The following is a 14,973-nucleotide window of genomic DNA, read 5'->3' on the forward strand; positions in this document are numbered from 1 at the left end:
TCCAAAAGTGTGTTGCCACGGCACTGGTTGTTTTTGCACATTTTCTGTCACAAAGTAAACCAATCACGCACTACAATCGTGCCGCGATCTTGTGCTTTTTTTCGCTAATGAATATAGTCTTGCCAGCTACAGCAAACCCACAAAGACGGCGAACGCCATGACGACACAATTTTAACTCGGTTCGATCGGCTCCTTTGGATTGTGGCGTCGGCCACGGTCAGTCCGCGAATCTAGGCACAGCGTCCACCACACTCCTCATAAAACGCAGCTCCGCGCATGGAACACAGCCGCAAACTTTCGGCCCGCTTCCCTCGCAGGGCCCAAGTGCGAGATGGCGGTGAATGAGTGCTCGCGCAAGCCGTGTCCCCCGGAGCGGCTGTGCGTGCCGGACTCCTCCAGCCTGGGCTACAGCTGCCAGTGCCCCGAGGGGAAGACCGGCCCCGGCTGCACCCTCGTCATCACCTGCCAGGACCCGGACTGCTACGAAGGTGACCACAGTTCGCACTTCTTTTCGGTCTGGAACGCGAAGGTCCGACAGAGATCCATCCGGTTGGGGCGTATGTTGCTTTTGCTTTTAGGTTTGTGACGTTACGGCCAGACGTGATTAAGTACGCACGTAGTACTCGCAGCAATCGCGTCCCTGCACCATCTGATGTCGAAGTGTCACGTCGGAGCGTCGCACGACTTCACGTCGCATGACACCACCAAATGTGCCAAGCCAAATTTGCATTCGTGCCACACTAACCCAGTGCATTCCGTGTTTCTCGACTTTATCCGTAGAATAAACAAACATTTAGTTCAGATGACGAGCTGAACGAAATGAGTGTTATTTCTATGGGTAAATTCGAGAAACCTTAGCGTGTTTCGAGATGTGCTCGGTTAGCGTGGCACGAACGCAAATTTGAATTGGCAAGTTTAGTGCGTTTTCGAGATGTGCGGTTTTTTACAATGCCGCAAAATGATGCGGGTGCCCTCTATCGTTGTGCAATTTATTGATTTAGTGTTTTTCGATGATGCTCAGCAATTTTCTAATTGGAACCATGCCCTTAAACACAATTCTAAAAAGTTAATTACGCAAAAATAATTAACAACTTAATTATCCCTAACTTTAATCATTTTCCTAAGTGAGCCCCTGGCCCGGGACCAAATTGACACAAGCATTTTTTTGTTGTGACGCATAGTTTTTGCAATATTGAATTTGTCCACTTTTCGAGAAACACCCTGTATAATTCTTAAAGGGGCCCACCAACAATGTTTTGACAGGTTTGAAGTTCGCGCTGAAACGGAGCTCCATCAAAGCAGGAACACCCAGGAAAAAAAATATTACAGAAATGCGCAATATTTTGCGAGTTATTAGCAAATTAAATTTTGCAGAAAACAACTTTAAATAAGCAAAACATTGCGCTTCATGATGTAAAATGAAACAGTTTAGCGATTGGAGCAAAGCGGTTGGCCAATTGGACGCGACTTTGGTTGATAGCCCGTCGGCCCGGTCGGCTCGTCGGCCCGGTCGGCTCGTCGGCCATTAGGCCTAGTAGCAACCATCGTAGCTTTGGGATCGGGTTGCCATCATCGATGAATTTACCGGGCTTATCGGATTTTGAGGGCGGATCTGGGCGTCGCGCTGTACGAGGACACTCCACGCAAGCGCCGCGTCTCTGCCTCAATCCGCTTCGACAGCCGCAGAAGACTTGTCTCCCGCAACTCCGCCACCGGAGCCGCCTCGGCGACTAGGAGGTACAAACTGGGGAGCGTTCCCGTTGGGCACGATATAAGCTGGGTCCCATCGCCGCACTTCACTCGAACAGTGAAAAGTCTGTCACAGCACTAAAAGAAAATAAGGGTTCCCCTCGCTCCTCTTACTGCTTTTAGTTGACCGGGACCAGGGGCACACAAGTGAAAATACGATGCGCGTTGTCTGCACGGACCACTTGTCGTCTGCTCGCGATGGTACGTCGCGGACGCCGCTGGGAGGCGCGCATGAGCGACAAGGCGTTGTTTTCGCCCTTTTTGAACTTTACTTTGCAACTTTATTAGCTCTGTAAAAATGACTTGTTTGAGAAATAATGACGGTTAACGTGTGATATACTTTATTTCGCTTCAAAATTCCTGGGACGGCTCTCGCCAATCACGAAACCCAGAGAATGTGACGTATAGTGAAAGGGAGCGCCGTTTTGTGCGCGCATTCGGCACCTCGCGGCGCCACCGTCGGAGGAGGTGTTTCCGAGTTGTCAAATTAAAATATGATGCGCTAATATTTTCAAACTCTTTCGTTGTCCACTGGGTTTCCGGGGCCACTGGCGTGTAGAAACCGCAAAAAAAAGTCGACGCTCACATACTGTTGGAGGGCCCCTTTAAGCTTGTTAAACTTTATTTCTTAAACATTCAAATTCAACGAGTAAATGTGGTATTTCGTAATGCTGATTTTGAATCTGCAGTCAGGCTTGAAATCTCCTCGTCCCAATAACAGTTATGGCAAAACATACCATGTCTATTAGTTGACCCCTTATGAATTGTTAATGCAGTTTTTTATTACTAGAGATATTGCCACGTTTGTGGCCTAGCTTGGCAGTGCACGCGGCTCCCACGGGGTTGAGCGGGTTCGAAGTCCTTCTAGTGAAGTTTTCAATGTATCACTCGTTGCTTCACTGGATGGTTCCAGTGCATTCTCGTCAGTTATCATAGATTCTAGCTTAGTATCTTCATGAACATGGAACATGTACAGGAGCAGCCGTAGTGCGCTGAATCGAGTCTGTCTTGCTCTAGTGCTCGATCCTGCTGTTATGCCGACGTCGACGCCTGGGACATCGTTTGTTGGCGTATTTATGGAGCATTATATTTTGTAAGGATGCACTTCTGACTTTGAAAGCACCTTTTTTTTAAATCAACAGTTTTGCTATTGTTTGCTATTTTTAATTATAAGCCTGTAAACATTTTTTTTTGTGTGTTTTAGTGGCCCATGTTTTGTGGCTTCTAGTATTGCTAACAAAGATATGCCTCAGACAGCTTATGACTTTTAAAAATACTACCGAGCTCTCTGTGATCACTGTGTGCCATTGATTGATTGATTGAAAGTTTGACTGAGAAAAAGGTCTCAGCCGGTGACTTTCGAACTTGAAAAAGGTGGATTTTCAGTCACAAATATATTTTTTTGATCCTTGTGCCCTTGTGGGTCCTGTTTCTCGGAAACCAAATTGGGCATAACGTGGGCTTGGGCATTTGTCATGTGTGGGAGAGGTACAGTGCCAATCCTGGTACCGATTCGAGTGCTGATCTAGCAACATCACTGCTAATCCCAGTATCAATCCCAGTGCCAATCCCTGTATCCATTCTTTGGTCAGTCAGTGCCGTTCCTGGTACCAGTGCCATTCCCAACCTTTGTGCCAATCTCTCCCAGAGAAACACCCAATGTCGTTTGGGGGCAAGAGCTATGCCCACTACTCCCTGGTGGCCCCCATGGACCGGAGGCTGACCCTGGCTCTGATGCTGCGCACGGTCCAGGCCACGGGGAACATTGTGTATTCGGCCGGTGCAAGGGACTACAGCATCCTCGAGGTACCCAATCTTCCTTGCTTGGATGCCCCTTCTTCGTTGGCCATCTTGACAGAGTACTGTCAAGGTCTGTTATAACAAAGTAATGGGAGTCGGAAATCACTTCGCTATATCCGCTGTTTTGTCATAACCGACTTCGGTTAGCAAGGTGCCAAAGAGAATGGAAATTCGTGATCGCTTCGCTATAACCGCTATTTCGTAATAACCAACTTCGTTATAACCGGTCTCGACCGTACAGGAACCAAGGACAGAGGTCCTTTATGTCCCTATAGTCTGTGCCTGAGAAATTGTGAACTAATTCAAATAGCAACAGAAACTTTATTGGGAAGGTCTTTCGGGAAGAGACCTCCCTTTTTTTAAGTGTGAACACTTGACAGCTGTAAAGCGCTTCTTGTATTGGGGTGCCACACGAAAGGAGAGAAGAACCAACCAGGAAGATAACAAGTTCAAGTAGTGGGTCGCACGCGTGCGCAATAAAGCAATGAGAGTACACAAAAATTGCTTCCAAAATCACTGTGCAGGTTGTCCTTAAAATGCGAGAGCACTTTGCGTTGTCTCGTACCGCGTAAACATTTTTTTATACAGCTGCTTAGGGTCTTCCGCGAAAATCACAGAAATAGTTTTAGTCGACAGTTACGAAGTCTTTCATCAAGTTGAAAACCGTCATCTAGGCACAAACAGCGTTATCCTCCAAATAGATAGATTGCGGAAAGCCGGCTATCCAGAAGACCTTCTGACAAATATTCTAAAGAGGCTTATTACCTCCTCCAACACACCTCCTTCTACACCCCGACCCCGCCGAAAACAATTTGCCGTCATTCCGTACACGCACAACACTTCACATCGCCTCAAGGCGCTCGCCTCACGTTTTGACGTAGGACTCCTCTTCAAGTGCAAATTCAAACTGAAGCAGATGTGCCGTCAGGTCAATAATCCTTCCCCTCCAAATCCCTGTCCCAAGAAACATGAAAAGCAGTTTGTCTCTTGCCGGAGAGAGGGAATCTATTCCATTCCTTTCTCTTGTGGGGGAGAATATATCGAGCAAACGGGCCGGTGCCTAAATGACCGCCTGAGGGAGCACTTACGAGAGGTCGCCGATCCCAGCGAGGAAACGGTGCACCCGATTGCAGCACATCGCCGCACATGCGGAGGATGTGAGCCAAGGTTAAAAAAAACGCGCGTGCTCGGGCGCCATTCTCAGAGATTCGGCAGGGAAGTTATCAAATCTTTCACGATAAAAAGATAAACTAGTATTGAAAACCAGTTTTCACAATTTTCTGATCTAACCGCCCACTTCCTCAGGATGGGCCTCCCACGACCAACCAACAACTTATATAGCATTACCGCAATAATATCATCTCTCTCTTACTACAGCGACATAACCATAATATGTGCGTAAACATAATGAGACTTTTGTTAACTGTACAGTAAACTCTCACTTCAGCAAACTTCAAAGGACCCAAGTAAATAGTTCATTTAACTGAAAGTTCACTGAACTGAATATATTATCACTACAGTATGGAACAGCATAGGGCACAGCATACATTGAGTCAAGAGTGCGACTTGCACACTCGATGCGAATGACACCATAAATGCAATTTATGGAGTCATTCGCATCAATATATACAAAGTGCATAACAGTTTTGTTGCTGCCTTTCTCAGTTCGAAAAAAAAAAAGTCTAATTTTTATTTGCACCGGCGTTCATAAAGTGCACAAAGTAACGAAGTTGTCCGGAGAGGCTACGTTTTTTCACATTTCCTCTGGTTGTCTCTTGTTGCTGTGACGAAGCCATACCATAATGGCATCGTCCACTGGCTTAAAATATCCCATGCAGAGTCGTTTCCTGTTGGGATTAAATGCAGTTTCTGTTTCAAGCTTCAACTTTTGCTTCACTATCGTGGACAACTTTGACGGTGGAATCCCATAGTCCAGGGGTGGCCAGGCTGACCTGGCCTAAAAGCCGCAAACAAAACCACGAAACTTCCAAGAGCCGCAAGAGGGGGGGGGGGGGGGGGGGGGGGGGGGGGGGGGGGGGGGCAAACTTTTGTCCAGAACAATAAACGAAAGTCGAACTACTTTCAATATATCCAAGTCATAAGCAGTTCAAATGTATGTAAGGTAATAGTAGCACAAGACTACCAAACCGCAACCTGTCTTTCAATTTAAAACATGTTCCATTTCTCTTTTTGGAGAAGTGCTCGTGTGACCGGGAGGAAGGCGGGGAAGTGGGGGGGGGGAGGGGGGGGGGGAGGTAGGGGAGGGAGTCGCAGCTTGGCCACCCCTGCCATAGTCTTTCGCAGCGTCCACTTGCCTTTGATCGTTGTCCAGACGCTGAAGGTTTTCGAGCTTGTTTGATAAAGACAACCGCTTCCGTGTCGTTGTGCTCATTACGAAAGTGGGTGCACAAACAGCCATCCCACCGTTGTTACCCAAAACTGAGATGGTCGAACGGAGTTGATGATAAAAAAATAACGGACACCCCATGTGGTTCGTTTTCGTCTACCACACCGCTGCTTTGCCTCGGCGGCGCTGTAAACGCCAGCGATGATATGCCGCCGCTGCAGAGGCGGCGGCGGCATAGTATAAGTTTCAATTCAGTACCCCTTTAAAAGTAACTCTGTTGCAAATGTATGTATGTTTAGAGAGTTGGGAGTTAGTCAGCCCCCATGGACGTCTGGTATCTTAGCTGTAGACGAGAAATTCAGCCAGTGCAGTACAACCAATATATCCTTGGGGCTTTAATGTGGACCACGTGCTGGAAATACACGTCCGCACGCCGATACGGTGCTCATCCAGATCGAAATGGGCCATGGTGTGAGTTCTGCTGTCAAGCTTTTGCTTCACGTGCTTTGAGCTGCAATCCACTGACACCCGCAGTCACCGATTCCTCCCACGTTTGTATGTCATTACCTGTGCCCTGCTGGCAGGCAGGGAAGGCAATGGCGCCACTTCCCTGGGATTCAGTGGCTTTGGTGTGGAACGCCTGGCACCCGGGCACATTAACTCGTATCGTGGCGCCCTCCGGTGCCCAGGTGGTGAGTGGCTGCGTGCAGTACCGGTTCGACTGCGGCAGCGGCGAAGGCGTGGTGCGAGTGGAGCAGGTACGGGTGAGCGACGGCGCCTGGCACGAGGTGACCCTCGAGCGGCGGGGCAACTTTGCCCGCCTCTCCGTCGACCGGCGCCACGAGGCCTCGGGGGCCGCGCCCGGCGTGCACGACGTGCTCAACCTGGACGGCAACGACCTCTTTCTCGGCGCGGAAGTGCGCCTCGGACACGAGGAGCCCCGCTACGACGACGTCCGCATGGGGCTGGTCGGCTGCCTGGACGACGTGCGCGTGGACGGCGGGCCGCTGCCACTCCACGTGTCGGGGGGCGGGGCAGTGGCCCAGCTGCGACGCTTTGCCAACGTCCAGTTTGCCTGCAAGACTCTCTTCAACCCCGGGGCCTGTGGCAGCCAACCTTGCCTCAATGGGGGCTCCTGCGTGCTAGGAGGGGAGCCCCCAGCACGAGAGTATGCGTGCAGCTGCCTGCCCCGCTTCGAGGTGGGTGCGTCGGTTCCGTTGTTGGCGCCAGAGCGTTTGTAAAGGGATGACGAAACTGGGTTTTACAGGGGAGCTGTTAAGGGCTAGGTTCCCCAGGATCGTGTCTGGTACCAAAGAAATGTCTACACAAACCTCTGGACAGCTACCGCCATCTATAAGTGACAGGGGCAACCAGACAACCAGTCTGGTTGCCGTCGTCGTTCATAGATGGCAGCAACCTTTCCAGCTTCATAGAAGAATGGATAGTTGGGCGAGTTGGCAGCAATTCATCGTAGGAAATAGCGCGAAAAGCTGATGAGGACGAAGAAGAAACACACATGATGAGCACAGTGCACGTCACGTGTCTCTTCTTCGTTCTCTTCTGTTTTGCGCTCTGCTTGCTACGCTCTTATCAGTTTCGGTTTGGACTCACGATGGGTCGGCCATGTGTTCTTTCTTTGGGGAAACAGGACCAGGTGCAAAAAGGGCGGTGACGTATGCAGCAGTGCTAATGGGTTCACAACCGCTGTGAAGCCGCTGTCGCCTCAAGCTCTACTGCATCGAGCGGTTTAAGTTCCCTTACGAAAGAAGAGCCCATCGCTCGCCTGGAAAGCCGCTGCTGAGAATGGAAGCTGCAGCTCCGCTGCTTTTCCTTTTTCACCAGAGTGGAAAGGCTGAAAGTTTTTTAATGCAGAATGCGTTATGCGCTTGGCTCTTTGTTCAACCCTGGCAGAATAACTACACTGGTGTTCTTAAAACTACCCCCCGAGCTCCTTCGCACTAAACAAAATGTTTATCTTGGCTGCGACAAACAAAAAAAAAAGAAAAAGGAGATCATTAATTGAAGTTGGCACCATCCGTCTTGCTCCATTCGACTATTGCAATATAAGTTTTCGCCGCTTAAGGGCTTTCCAATCAAGATAAAAGGTTTTAAAGCCCCTGCTCTAGCTCCACCTTATGAAACACCCTTGCCAGAAAAATGTAAAAGACGAACGAGCAACCAACTCCCGGCCCCCTTTTCAGGGCCCCAACTGCGAGCTGGACACGAACCCGTGCGCGTCGGCTCCATGCCTCAACGGCGGCACCTGCCGCAACGACCCCCCCGGGGGCTTCGTGTGCAGCTGCCCAGGGCGGCTGAGTGGCCGGCGGTGCGACTACGGGCGCCACTGCAGCCCCAACCCGTGCCTCAACGGGGGCGTCTGCGAGGAGGGTGCCCGGGCCCCCGTGTGCCGCTGCCGGGGCTTCCGGGGGGCCCGCTGCGAACAAGACCTGGACGAGTGCCTGCACATGCCCTGCGCATCGGGGGCCACCTGCCTCAACCTACCGGGCAGCTTCCAGTGCGTCTGCCCCATCAACGCCACGGGTCAGTCGGTCAACCGATTAATCAGTCGTAGTCGGAAAGCTACCAGTGCATCTGCCCCATGAATGCCACATGTCAGTCAGTTGACCAATCGACAAATCCTAGTCGGGGAAGCTTCCCGTACATACCCCCATGAATGCCACGGGTCAGTCAGTCGACCAATCAGTCATAGTTGGGAAGCTTCCACTGCATCTGCCCCACCAATGCCTTGGGTCAGTCGGTCCATCAATCAATCAATTAATTGTAGTCTGGAAGCTTCGACTACATCTGCCCATGAGTGCCACAAGTCTGTCAGTCAATCAATCAATCACAATCGGGGAAGCTTCAAATGCGTCTGCCCATGAATGCCATGGGTCAGTTCGTTAACCATTCACAGTCAATCAATCACAGTTGGGAAGCCTCCAGTGTGTCTGCCTCATGATTGCCTGTACCAGTCAGTCATTCAACCAATCAATAAATAAATCACAGTCGGGAAGCTTCCAATGCATTCGCCCCATTCTGCATTTGCAGAATATACTACAGTAATACAGTTGAACCTCGATTTAGCGAAGTCACCAGGACCCCCTAATTATTTCGTTAAATCGGGAACTTCGTAAAGTCGAGAAAGACATTCTTCGGTATAGGCTGCGCGGGGAATCCGAATTTGTTCGTTAAATCAGGAAACTCGTAAAATCTTGTTTCGTTAAATTGAGGTTCAACTGTACCTCGTTAACTCAAAGTCATAAGAACCGTGAAAAAATTCGAGATAAGCGAAATTTCGAGATAAGCAAAGTACCGGAATTTTTCACCTCTGATCGCGCAATGTTCTAAATAAAATTTCTAACAATCGCGGCAACATCAACTTTTCTGATGAGAGCAACTTTCCTCTCAAGCGTCAATGATTTGTACTGTTTAGGCTGCGCCTTCTTCTTGGTCAATCGAGCCATGCGCCAACGTCGGAGAATTCACAACCGATGATGGAATTGAACACTTGACCCTTGCTTGTATGGCCGTTGAGAGACATCAAAACGCACAAAAAAAAATGGGGGACAAGCAACAAAGAGCAGCAACACTCGAAAGGAACGAGTCACCTCTGGGAAACACGAGACTGACGACGACCACCGGACCCGGGAAGGGAAACGGAAGAACCCAAAAGCAAAGAGAAAACGAAAGACAGAGCGGAACAAAACGCTGGAGGGAAAGGGGGCACCGAACACCAGGCATCCCGGCTTGCCCTTAGCTTGTCCAAATTTTTTTTTTGCGGCAGTTTTGTTGTTTGTTGTGGGTTTTTTTTTTTTAGATTTTCGCAGACAAGATTTTGAGATATCCGAAGTCCGTCCTGGAAACCTTTCGAGATTAGCAAAGACAAAATGCATTGTGCCTATGGGAGTTCATTTCATGACAAGGAAATTTTACGACTTTAACCACAATTTCGAGATAGCCGTGTTCGAGTTAACGAGGGATTACTGTAGTTTAGGCAGTATTGAAAACTATACTTCAAGTCAGTTTAAAAAACTTGTACTTTTTCTGAGTATGCGCCTGTACTTAACGTAAAATGTGTTTTCTGGTACTTTCCAAGGAAAGTAGGGACAGCTCCCGACTTAAAAGGTATGTTCTCCAAATTTGATATTGTTAATTTCGTATCATAAAACGATGCTATGTCAACAAATAAGTGCATTATAAGTTTTCACAACCCCACGTAATACCTAGCCAGAGCCCCTAGCAACCGAAGATTGCCGACGACGTCCCTCTTTGCCAGTTTTGGCACCGCGCAGTCAGGGTCGGATTAAGGTACGGGCTAAGGGGGCTGCAGCCCTGAGCCCCAGGCTGTCAAGGGGTCCCATGCTGGCCCCTGAAAATTAAAAAATGTTAGTCGTTTCTTGTTTTTTGTTTATTTAAGAAAGTTTAGCCAGAAAGCAGAAGAAAAACTCCGAAGGGCCTCTGGCGCAATGGCCTTCTTGTTCTCTTTTCCTCAACAAGGAAACAAGGATGCCATAAAGTTCCCGTCTCTAGATCGGCTGGCGTTTGTGAGCGCGTTGTGCAAGGGCGCGCCAAAACAGCAAAATTTAACACGGCCTCCCATGCCCCTTGTTAGTTTTTATTGTATTCTTTTATTATTGGAACTTGATGGAAGGACGGTTATGGAGCTTTCTTTTGCACTGGGGCCCCCTTAGCGTGTTTTACGGACAATTGTGGGCAGGAAGCTAAGCAAGTGTTAAGCAAGCAACGCAGATGGTTCACACGTGTTGTTTCAAAGTTAGAACCTTTTCGTGAAACTCCATATGGAGTTTATTCCAGAACAATAAGTTTGGTACAAGCGAAACGCTGACCGTAAATCTTCCGGACACCGTTTACAGAGGCGTTTCAAGGAGCCGGCTCTTAAGACGCCCCTCAACAGTTTTCGATGGGTACTGACTGCAAGGAAGTGCTCTATAGAGTCGATATCTGGACTACCAGTGCAACTGAACACTCTTCCTTCCAGCGACTGATACGAATACTGCAATGGTTTCACCAACCTCTGAGGTATAACCTCTTATTTTTAAACGTTGAGTCACAGAACAAAATGGCCGCCGAGGTCTAAATTAAAAGAACATTTAAAAAGAACAAGATTAGTCCTAAATCGGATGCGAAACATTTTTCCCATTCAAAAAGACAGCGTGTAGATACAAAAAGAAAACATCTTCTCGATTCTCATGATAAATTCTTTAAATGCACATGTGCCCGAACGACAGCGGTTGATGTCTTAGAATCGCACGCAGTTTCTCCTATGCTTTAAATGTGGAAGTCTGTTTTTGTTTGCGAAACGAGGGTTCAGTTATTAGAAGAGCGTTTACGAAGTAGTTTGATCCCGATAAAGACTGCTTCAACCTACGAAATTTCTTTCTTGCCTATGTCACTTCCTTCCCTGTTCACACCAGTAACTAATTAACAGAGGGCTAGTTGGAAGTTAAAACACTTCCAATAATTTGGAACAATTACAAGAATAAGGGCTCTAGATTTTCGTGGCAGTTGTCGATTTATTACCATTTAGGGGAAGCGAAATTAGAAAGAGAAATTTGCAGGTACCTTTTCGGTTCCTGCATAACTCAATTCATGTGTGAATAATGGTGTCACTTGACATGTTAGCAAGAGGGTCACCTGTGCTACAAGTCGACATCTTGACCAAATTGTATAAACTAGCCCGGGCATGTACTCTATGAATCTAGCTGTAATTCAAGTCAAACAAATTGATGAACGGAGTCAACATTTTAAACGGAAGCAATTTAGTGTTTTTTTTTTGTTGTTGTTGTTTTTGTGGTTAAGTTGCAGGATGTGAACAACAAATCCTAATATTTTCCGCAATGTTCATTTGATTTCATTTTTGTACCTCAAAATTACTGTGTTGTAAATTGCTAGAGCGTTTGATTATTTGCAAAGTAGCTTCCAAACAATCGCATCCGCCTCAATGCCAGCAAGGAAAACTTGAATTCCATTGAATCTACGGATTTAAATAAGGCTCGACAATAATCATACGATGAAACATATCTAGATTTAACAAGTTCAAAAATATACATATTGCTGTCGTCATCGTTACCTCCACCTCCACCATCATCACCACCACCATTATCATAGGTAGAGGCCTCATAACAGCCTCAGCCCAGGGCCCCCAAATGCCTTAATCTGGCACTGCGGACAGCGGGGGATGGCAGGTGTATCACAGGGGTGCGTGTCAACCCACCCCGGCCACCTTGTTCACGCTGCTTTGATGCGACAGTCTGCAGATGGCTCATTACAAAATATTAACAGGACATCTACTAGTGCAAACTACCATATAAAAGGAGCCTCAGAGAAGGCTCGCAATGCCCTCTGTTTGTCGTCATTCCAAGCGCTTGCATGCCTAGCTTCCTTTCCTTCCACCGCGTGGCGGTCCCGTCGCGCGTATCTAGTTTCCTCCGGCTTCTTAGGGGTGGCGATAGTCCTCGACATCTGTGTGCATACCTTTTGTTACTATGACCACCGATCAAGGTAATAAATGTGTTTGCACCTTTGTTCAAAATTCTGTGTCACGTCTGTGTTGTGTGCTAGACAGCTTCGCTGGTCATCCACCTTCAGAAGGTGGAATGGCTCATGATTTTTTCAACATTGTTGACATTGTTGATTATGACTATTGTAAAGTACCGCAATAGCACCCACTTTGTTCAAGAGCCATCTATTAACATTTCCCAAACTTGGGAATTCGGCATGTGATACGTGAAGCACCCAATTTTACCAGACAAGTGACCATGTTTAGATCAACCCAATGTTCAGTGAAAGTGGAGTGGGCACTCGCCCAATATTTTACAGTAGATGATATGGATTTTGTGAAACACAGGTTAGGTTAATTATGATTTATCTAGGATACAATTGCCTTTGTACGCTAATCAAGCAGGCACTTTTCAAGGCGTGCTTGCTGTGTAGGAAAATTTTACGTGCCAAATATGCACCGGGTGCAAATCACAGTACTAATTTACTCCCCTCCCCCCCTTCTCTCAGGTCCATTGTGTTCGGACCGCCATCGCAGCAGCATGGTGGGCTCGCTGTTGCCGACACCGCTTCTCGAGATGGTGGTGGTGGCTGCGGGGCTGGTGCTCCTCTTCGTGCTGGGCACCCTGGTGGCATGCTGCTGGAAGCGCCGCCGGAAACAGCGTCCGCCCGGTGGTCGCCACTGCACGGGCGCGTTTGGTCACCACGGGGGCCACCCTTTAGAGGCGGGCGTCGGCAGCGAGATGACGGTGAAGAACTGCATGCTGGGCACCAAGGACAACGTCAAGCGCATGAGCAAGGTGAGATACGCGGGCAGGGTGGCGGCGCAAGTGCGGCACCTGGAGCATGTCTTCCGCCGGCGTTTAGCGTCTCATCCTGCCAATACAGTAATCTCTCGTTAAGACGAAATTGCTTTTATTTTAATTATCGCTCTTATCGAAGTTCAACGTGGTCCCAATCGAAATGCAGGCATTTTTAACAAGATTATTTTAATTATATTTGTGGCCGACTACGCTTATTACGAAGGCCGCGGTGCTGAAAGCACGCAAGCCTACACGAAGGCGCACAAAGACTTTTGCGTTCTTCCCCCTTCTCCATCGAGGCAAACGGCAAACTGGGAAGACAGAGTAAACGGGTGGCGAAGGGCAGAGCGCGCAGGGCTGGTAGAGTGCTACTTCTGATGCCGATGCGCCAACGTAGGCAGGGAGCAGTGGGAGCATTGTCAGTGTTCCGGCGCTACTCGCGGCACCCACTGCCGGTGCTGCCCAACTTCTGTTGGAATCGGGTCAAGGGAGCAATGGAGCTCGGAGGAGATCATCCCTTTGGGAGCCCTCCGACGTGCACGCCTGCGTGGGTGCACCTGCAGCGCACTACACGCTCACGTGCGTCGTATGGGAGATTGGGAGTGTTTACTGAAAGTCGCTTAGAACTGCAAGGCTGAGAAAACTGGACGGCCCAAGTTTGAAATTGCCAAAGAATTTGTTTGTCGATGCGGACGTTCCCGTTGTTGCTCTTGCCATGGATGCTGCGATCATAAACTTTGCGTGCGGCCAAGGTAAACACAAAGCAACGTCGGAGATGGACCTCGGCAAACGCCAACGACTGTGGAGACGCGAAACATCCTACGGCTGCTTCGAAACAAAGTGGAGTACAGAGGCGGTGACAGTGTTCTTGCAATGGCTGGAGCAGTTAGAAGACTGATGCCCGGATAAAATTATCGGCAAGCTCTACTTAATTATTCTTTTTACTCACTAAAGCTGCTGCAATATGTTCATAACCAAGGTTTTCCGCAGTGTTTTCGTCCACCTTCAAGGCTGCTGGCACCGTTTTTTGGCTCTGTCGCTTTTATCAAATTCCCCGCTTATATGAAATTTTCGTGCCGTCCTGTTGACTTCATTATAACAATGGATTACTGTATGTCGAAAGTGGCCCCGGAGTGGCAATGAATGGCGTCGCAGAAGCCGGTGTGTCATGTTGTCGAATGCCGCCATCTTAGCTGTTGGCGGTAGAACTCCTGGTAGAAAGTATGAGTGAGTGGGAGCATTGCCAGTCGGCATGGCTAAAGCCTCTCTATACTGAAAGTGGAACCATCAATTGTTCCTCTCACACACTCTCACCCTCTAGAAAAATCTTCCTCTTCAAAGTTCCCCTTGCCACTACCACTGATTGACCGAGCGTTCGTCAGGTTTCAGTTCGCCACTTCCTCCCGCCATTCGTGCCCCCCCGTGTCGTTGCCTCACATTCTCCGGCGGCGTGCATACATATACATACTACGTTGCCAGTCGCTCGTGTAAACTTTTTTTTATCGGTCAGGCGTGCGTCGCGTATTTTGCTTTTAGAAACAACATTGAACTGCCACTGTGACGTGGCATCACCAAATCACTTGCACGTGTTTACACAACGCTCTTTCACGTTTGTTATCTCGTCGTCACTTTGGCATGTAACGGCAAAAACAAAGAGGCACAAGCAGTGATGATATCTTCTGTCGACTGTTTTGGAAACAAGCGAGTCGGCGACATAGAAACTATGGTGTACTTTGCTCTGTTTGTGGCATAATG

The 14,973-nt window shown here is 48.5% G+C and overlaps 1 protein-coding gene across 3 annotated transcripts in view; it reads left to right on the forward strand.

Moving 5' to 3' along the window:
- Positions 1-14,973, forward strand: part of LOC121835550 (fat-like cadherin-related tumor suppressor homolog) — a 123,376-nt gene that overhangs the window by 86,886 nt on the left and 21,517 nt on the right. For all 3 annotated transcript variants that reach the window (XM_042289932.1, XM_042289933.1, XM_042289934.1), the window contains exons 31-35: positions 318-488; positions 3,398-3,555; positions 6,586-7,095; positions 8,098-8,437; positions 12,926-13,215. In XM_042289932.1, the coding sequence (XP_042145866.1) occupies positions 318-488; positions 3,398-3,555; positions 6,586-7,095; positions 8,098-8,437; positions 12,926-13,215 (1,469 nt within the window). The remainder of the gene's footprint in view (positions 1-317; positions 489-3,397; positions 3,556-6,585; positions 7,096-8,097; positions 8,438-12,925; positions 13,216-14,973) is intronic.

Source organism: Ixodes scapularis, unplaced genomic scaffold (genome assembly GCF_016920785.2).
Source record: "Ixodes scapularis isolate PalLabHiFi unplaced genomic scaffold, ASM1692078v2 PGA_scaffold13__105_contigs__length_92229423, whole genome shotgun sequence".
Lineage (NCBI taxonomy): Eukaryota > Metazoa > Arthropoda > Arachnida > Ixodida > Ixodidae > Ixodes > Ixodes scapularis.